This window comes from Nilaparvata lugens, unplaced genomic scaffold (genome assembly GCF_014356525.2).
Source record: "Nilaparvata lugens isolate BPH unplaced genomic scaffold, ASM1435652v1 scaffold7349, whole genome shotgun sequence".
Taxonomy (NCBI): Eukaryota; Metazoa; Arthropoda; class Insecta; order Hemiptera; family Delphacidae; genus Nilaparvata; species Nilaparvata lugens.
In genome coordinates, this window is record NW_024093098.1 from 5,961 (window position 1) to 12,743 (window position 6,783).

Consider the following 6,783-nt stretch of genomic DNA (forward strand, 5'->3'; position numbering starts at 1 on the left):
TGTACAGGCCCTAAATAAAGAATGAAGGAATAAATAAAGAATATAATTGACATTAAATATCATTTTCAACTCTGAATTGTTTATGTGTTGTATTATTAGCTGTATGATCTTGACGTTGTCTGTGTTTTATGAATTGATAGCAATAGAGTTTATTTATTTATTTGTACTTACACTTGACTGACTGTGTGCTTTAGGCCAGCGTTCGTCGTCGCTCCACTATGCCGCCGCTTCGGCCGCCCGGCCAGCGCCAAAGTGCTGTTGCGTCACGGCGCAACCGGATCTGCGTGACGAGGACGGAAAGACGCCGCTAGACAAGGCCAGGGACGCGTCGACGAGGGCCATCGTGAAGTCGCTTCCATCCTGCAGTCTCCAGGTGAAATAGACCACTATTAATAAAATTAGTAAATTGATTGTGAGTTGTGAAATCTCTCCATAATAAGAAAACAAAGATATTGTCAAATTTCACTAAAAAAGAACACTTTAGAACACTATTTTTAGAACACTATACTTTTTCCTTCACTTACTGCCTAATGTCTCACTCACTCTCTGGAATAGAATAAAGAACTAAACCTTCAAAAGTCAGAACTAGGACCTTAAAAAACTGAAGTAGCCTAGAACGTAACCAGAAAAAAAAAACTAAAACCTGTCGCTCCTATCCTAGAGTCCTCGGGTAAAAGTAAATTCGTATGCTTTTGTTGGTGGGGAGTCCCTTGCGGGAAGGTCCCACCGCCTGAATATATAATTTAAGCCGTCAATGGGCCTTAAGACTGTCATACTTCAGCCGGGACCGACAGTTTAACGTGCCCATCCGATAACACGGGATAGTCCCTCGGGTTACTATAGTGAGGTCCATGTTATAATGACAGTATTTGATCAACTTTGGTGTTGCTATCCTTGTCTATCATTCGACAAAGCAGGTAGTACTATCCTTTTCTTGCTCCGCAACGATGGCAAATCTGTTTTTGACAATGTAGAAAGATAATCAAGGCAGAGAATCGCAACGCTGTTTTCCCATCTCAATCCACTGTCATTATAACATGGATCCCACTATAGAACATTTTGATTACTTTTCCTCCATTGACTGCCTAAATTCGTACCTGACTCTCTGGAAAAGGTTGGAATAGAATACAAAAATAGAACCTTTGAAACCCTATAAAAACGAAAACTAGAACCTATACTAAACTAAACTGGAACCTAACGTAAACGAAAAGTAATCTGAAACCTTTATAGTAAAAGTAACTGTAAACTAACGTAAATGTAAACTGTAAACCATGCTAGTCATTATGTTAACTAGAACACTTGGATTACTCTTCCTTCATTGAATAGAATACTAAATAAAATTTAAGTGGATTTTTGACAACATTTTAAGTCTATTCAATTATGGAAAAGTTCCACAACATCAACATTCACGCTACAAACTTAATTAATAGAATACTAAAGACTAAGACCTTAAAAAGGCCTACAGAAACTAAAACCAAACTGAAACGTAACGTAAACGTAAGCTAAAACCTGTAGCTCCATCCTGTGAATACTATAGTCCACGCTATAATGGCAGTTTTTGATAAGCAATGGTATTGCTATTCTTGTCTATCATTCAAAAAAGCGGATAGCGCTATCTCTTTCACGCATTGCGATGTTGCCACATCGTTATCAACAATGAATAATTATGAAAATTCATTATGAAATTGTTGAAAAATATAATTTCTTTCTTAATAAAATATCATTGATTATTTTAAACGAGAATGAACAGTAATGACCGAGCGAAGTGAGGTCTAAGATTCAAGTCGACGGTTCGGCATTTCTCTTAATGTTTGAATGATAAATGTTTATATGTGCGCATTTACGGCGAAACGCGGTAATAGATTTTCATGAAATTTGACAGGTAAAAAAATTTGACAGGTGAAATTTGCCTATTTTAATTGCGCGCGACGTATATACAAGGTTTTTGGAAATTTGCATTTCAAGGATACTATAAAAGGAAAAAGGAGCCTCCTTCATACGCCAATTTTAGAGTAAAAATCAGACTATAGAATTATTCATCATAAATCAGCTGTCGAGTTGACTATAAAATGCATGCCATGACGCATGCAATGCAATATCTCAATGTAATTGGTAACAATTAGCAGCTGTCTAGACTATAAATTGCATGCCTCATTGAATGCAATTTTTATACAGTATTAAATAGGATGCAAAGACTTATAACAGCTCGTCTGGGCGCCTAGATGTCTTCTGGTTTTCTCGCGCTAAATTCCGGAAAGCGTTATATGATAGTTAAATCTTGTGAAAGCATGATCTGATCAAATAAATATTTAGTGTATCAATAAAAGTAAATTCGTATGGCTTTTGTTGTTGGGGAGTCCCTTGCGGGAAGGTCCCACCGCCGAATATATAATTTAAGCCGTCAATGGGCCTTACGACTATTTAATTTTACTAGTGTATCAATGTGGATGTGCTTATGGTTTGGGACGTCGTTATAACTGCGCGAGGTCTACTGTTCACAGAACTACGAGTAAAATATCAATGATTTTTTTAAACGAGAATGAACACTAATTAATATTACATCTGTATCAGCTGATCGGATGATCGGCAACATTTTTCCTCCTATCTCTCTCCACTGTCATTATAACTTGGACCTCACTTTAGAACACTTGCATTACTTTTTCGTCTATTGACCGACCAAGTTCGCACTTGATTCTCTGGAATAGAATACCAAACTAACACTAACTATTAAGAAATCATTAAAAAATTGAACCAAATATTAAAAAAACTGATAAGAAAAGAAAGTTTTAATATTCAAAAAGGACTGAGTAAATCCTATTGCTTCAATTTAATCTATTGATTCTGTGATGCACAATTGTTTGAAAACAAATCATTGGGGGAGGACCAACAAGCGTATCCAAAAAGTTCTCTCCTTAATTTTGGTGCATATACTAGTCCAAAAAGTAGGTTAATCAATCAATTATTTAGCCTGGCGATACAGTAGTACATAAGGCTACGTCACAAAATATTCTATAAAATTACGATACATAATAAAAATAATTACTGTAGGTCAAAATACATAATAAAAAATCCTTAAATGAGTAAAGACAACAATATCAATTAATAGCATTCATAGTTCACCCATAATAGTGCTACGTTATAATATTAACTATTTCATGTAATAGTTGACATTAATATTTATTCTACCTACCACTGTCCTGAATTCCTCTAAAGAGTAGAATGGATTTTCTATGAGCCATTTTCTTAAATGTCTGAGGAATACAGGCAGGGGGAGGGTACGGAAGGAGGCTGGTAAAACTTGCTGGCTGGTTACTAGCTATCTTATAGTAACTAGCTCTGAATTTATTCTATGATTAAAGAATGCACTGGACATTTTTTCAATTCATTTTTTTCACAAAGATTTGACAATCAGAAAAAACATTGAGATGCTTGTTTATAATTTGAAACTTTTGCTTCAGGCGAATGGATGATACCTGCTGACAAAGACAAGAAATGTGAGCAAATAGAGCCGGAAGAGTCGTGGGAACCGAAGGGAGATCCAGAGATGGCTCCAGTTTACCTCAGGCGACTGCTGCCCGTATTCTGCAATACATTCCAATCGACAATGCTCGCTTCTGTCAGGTAAGCAGATAGTAAATGTCGCACCTTGGCCGGATAATGTGTGTTTGCCGGCTCGAGATCGCAGTCTCTAAGTTCGTCGACCAAGTCTAGAACTCGAAGCGTTCGATTAATATATGGTTTTTCTCTCTACAACACAAAAAAAAGAAAAACTTGGGTAACTGAAATTTGACGGACTGAAAGCTTGAACTCTGAGTAGTTGACAATCTGAAAACTTGAATTGGAAATTGGACGAACTGAAAGCTTAACTAAAAACCTAACGTACTGATAATTTGAAGAAACGGGGCGTAGTCACAGTTTTTATGATAATCTTTATTTTCTCATTTCTATAATTCGAAATGTTTTTCCTTGACGAAATGAAACCTTCCTAAATAATTCAAAATAGGTGAAACTTTTCACTATTTTTTCTTTATTTCATTTTGTGTTCAATTTTCTAGTTTTTCGAAATTTCATTTAAACGTGGACTGCGACTACGCCCCGTTTTGGAAAGCCAATTTTCTGACTCTAGCTGTTTAAATAAAACTTAGCTAAATCCCGAGCTCGGAAACCGGCACTTAAAATAGGGAAAAGTGTGGGGGTAGGTTTTTGCTTCTAAATGGCAATAAAGCCATAAATGGTAATATAGCCATATAGCTTCTAAATGGTATTTTTTTGAGAATTTCTTGACAATTTTAGAAATGAATTTAATATGATACTGTATCCACTGAACTCTCTGAAAGTAACAGGATCGTGACGAAGTGAAACTTTGATGTACTAGAGCTGCTTTCACGGGTTGATTCTTGATTAACAGAGATCCTGATGAAGTGAATGTCACCATTGTAGTGCTCGATCAAATAATCATTTTTTTAGAAACTTGAATTTTAAAACACTTATGAAGTGAAAAATGCACTACTGTTAGCAGGACGAAAAAGTATGGATATAAGATTATTCAACACAGTTTTTCATACATGTATACAATAACAGTTTAACATCCTCATAGAGATTAATTTAAATAAGCTACAGAAAGAAGCCATACAACAATGAAATATGGAAATTATAGAATATTCAACCGATATAATTAATGCGCTTATAATATTGTATTTATATAATAATTTGTAAGTTCTCAAATACAACTTGTAAGTGCCAATATCCACTAGCTATCACAGAAATCGATAACTCTTTAGTAAGCTTTGCAGCAAGAAGCTGTATAAATTACTTTTTAAAGACTTTTTGAGAGATTTCAACTCGGCAGGCAATTTATACTGGTAGTTCTGTGAACAGTAGACCTCACGCAGTATTCCCATCCACAAGTACTGATTGAAACTATAGACTTATGAAATACAGCAATAGACTGGCTTCTCCACACATCTGTGTAATCACTTGTCAGCTGATTTATGATGATTGTCTATAGTCTGATTTTTACTCCAATATTGGCGTATGAAGGAGGCTCCTTTTTCCTTCTATATTATCCTTGAAATGCAAAATTTCCAAAAACCTTGTATGTACGTCGACGCGCAATTAAAAAGGAACATACCTGTCAAATTCATGAAAATCTATTACCGCGTTTCGCCGTAAATGCGCAACATATAAACATTTGAACATTTAAACATTAAGAGAATGCCAAACCGTCGACTTGAATCTTAGACCTCACTTCGCTCGGTCAATAATTTGTAAGTGCCAATATCTACTAGCTATCACAGAAATCGATAACTTCATAGTAAGCCTTGCAGCAAGAAGCTGTATAAATTACTTTTGAAAATGCTTATTGACTTAGATTTCAACTCGGCAGGCAATTTATATTGTAACCAATGTAAGAAGGTATTTTCTCATACAGTTTCAACCTATGCTGTCTTAAAGCTATATTGTTTCTACTTATAGTGTCGCAACACAGTGATTTATTTAATTCTATTTGTGACGTTTTCCCTCTTTTTCTTCAGGAAAGCAAGTCTCAGCCTCATTAAGAAAATGGTGCACTACATTCAGCCATCAATACTCGTTGAGGAATGCACCTCAGAGCCGGCAGTTTTCAATCTAGGAACAACTCTAGTTGAAGTCATAGCTACAGTTCTAGACAATGAGGTGAGTGTCAACTAAACAATTTAATTTATCGATCTATTGATACAATTTCACTTTCTCGATTAATTCTATCGAATTTCATCGGTGAAATAATGTTTATTTTACTTTTAAATTGGTCGGAATAATAATTCAGCTTGAAGCTACTATATAAAGTCTACATCTTTTTTTTATAATATCTTGATTTATCAATTTACATTGAATTCTGTCTCAGCATGTGCCCATATTCCATTAGCCTATATTTATCAAATAACAGATAACAAATTTATAATAATATTTGTAATTCAAGTTTAATAATATGTTCCTTTATCTCACGCTTCTCTTCCATGTCCTGTTCAGTTTTCTATTTAACTTTTTGTTAAGTTGCATGGGTGAGTGCCCACAGGCAAAGCCCAATAGCATTCATTACAATATTGATGAATAATTCAGGAACCCAATTACAAGTTTGAAATATAACTTATTTTAAAATTTGATCCCCAACATTGGTCGTCAAGTCAATCTCAAACCAATAATATGTTTTCATGTTTTGTTCTGTACTGTACCTGTTTGTGATGAACCGACTCTAATCTATAATTATATATAGAATCGAAATGGCACTCACTCACTGACTGACTGACTGACTGACTCACTCACTCACTCGCAGAACTACAAATCTACCGGACCAAAACATTCAAATTTGGTAGATATTTCCGTTGGCCCTGAGCGCACTAAGAATCTTTTGGCAATATTTCAACTCTAGGGTGGTTTTTAAGGTTTAAAGTTCTTCTTTTAGCATGTATATTCTTCGTATTCTCTTATTATAATTGAAAAATGTCCATACCATATGTTAATATAGAACTATAATCTAGAGAGAGTACCTCTTCGAAATAGTTGTTAACTGGTAACTAAATTAATAATTTGTCAGGTTGGCATTAAGTTGAGTCGACTTTTGCTAGGTGGGCACCAAGTTGAAGATTGAAATGCATTTATCGCGGAAATTGATTGGGTACTGCTACTTCAATCAGAGCTATCCCTGGGAATATTATATTAGTAGCCGTCCGGCTCGCTTCGCTCGCCATATCCGTTTTAGCCAGACGTTTAGTCTGGATCACCGGACTGGATTTTCCTAACATA

The 6,783-nt window shown here is 35.3% G+C and overlaps 1 protein-coding gene across 1 annotated transcript; it reads left to right on the forward strand.

The window, feature by feature from the left end:
* Window positions 1-251: 251 nt before the first annotated feature.
* Window positions 252-5,840, forward strand: LOC120356634 (E3 ubiquitin-protein ligase HECTD1-like). The gene is made up of 3 exons (XM_039445590.1): window positions 252-373; window positions 3,459-3,621; window positions 5,535-5,840. Exons 2-3 carry the CDS (start codon window positions 3,467-3,469, stop codon window positions 5,689-5,691), a joined length of 312 nt encoding a protein of 103 aa, XP_039301524.1. The 5' UTR covers window positions 252-373; window positions 3,459-3,466; the 3' UTR covers window positions 5,692-5,840.
* The last annotated feature ends 943 nt before the right edge of the window (window positions 5,841-6,783 follow it).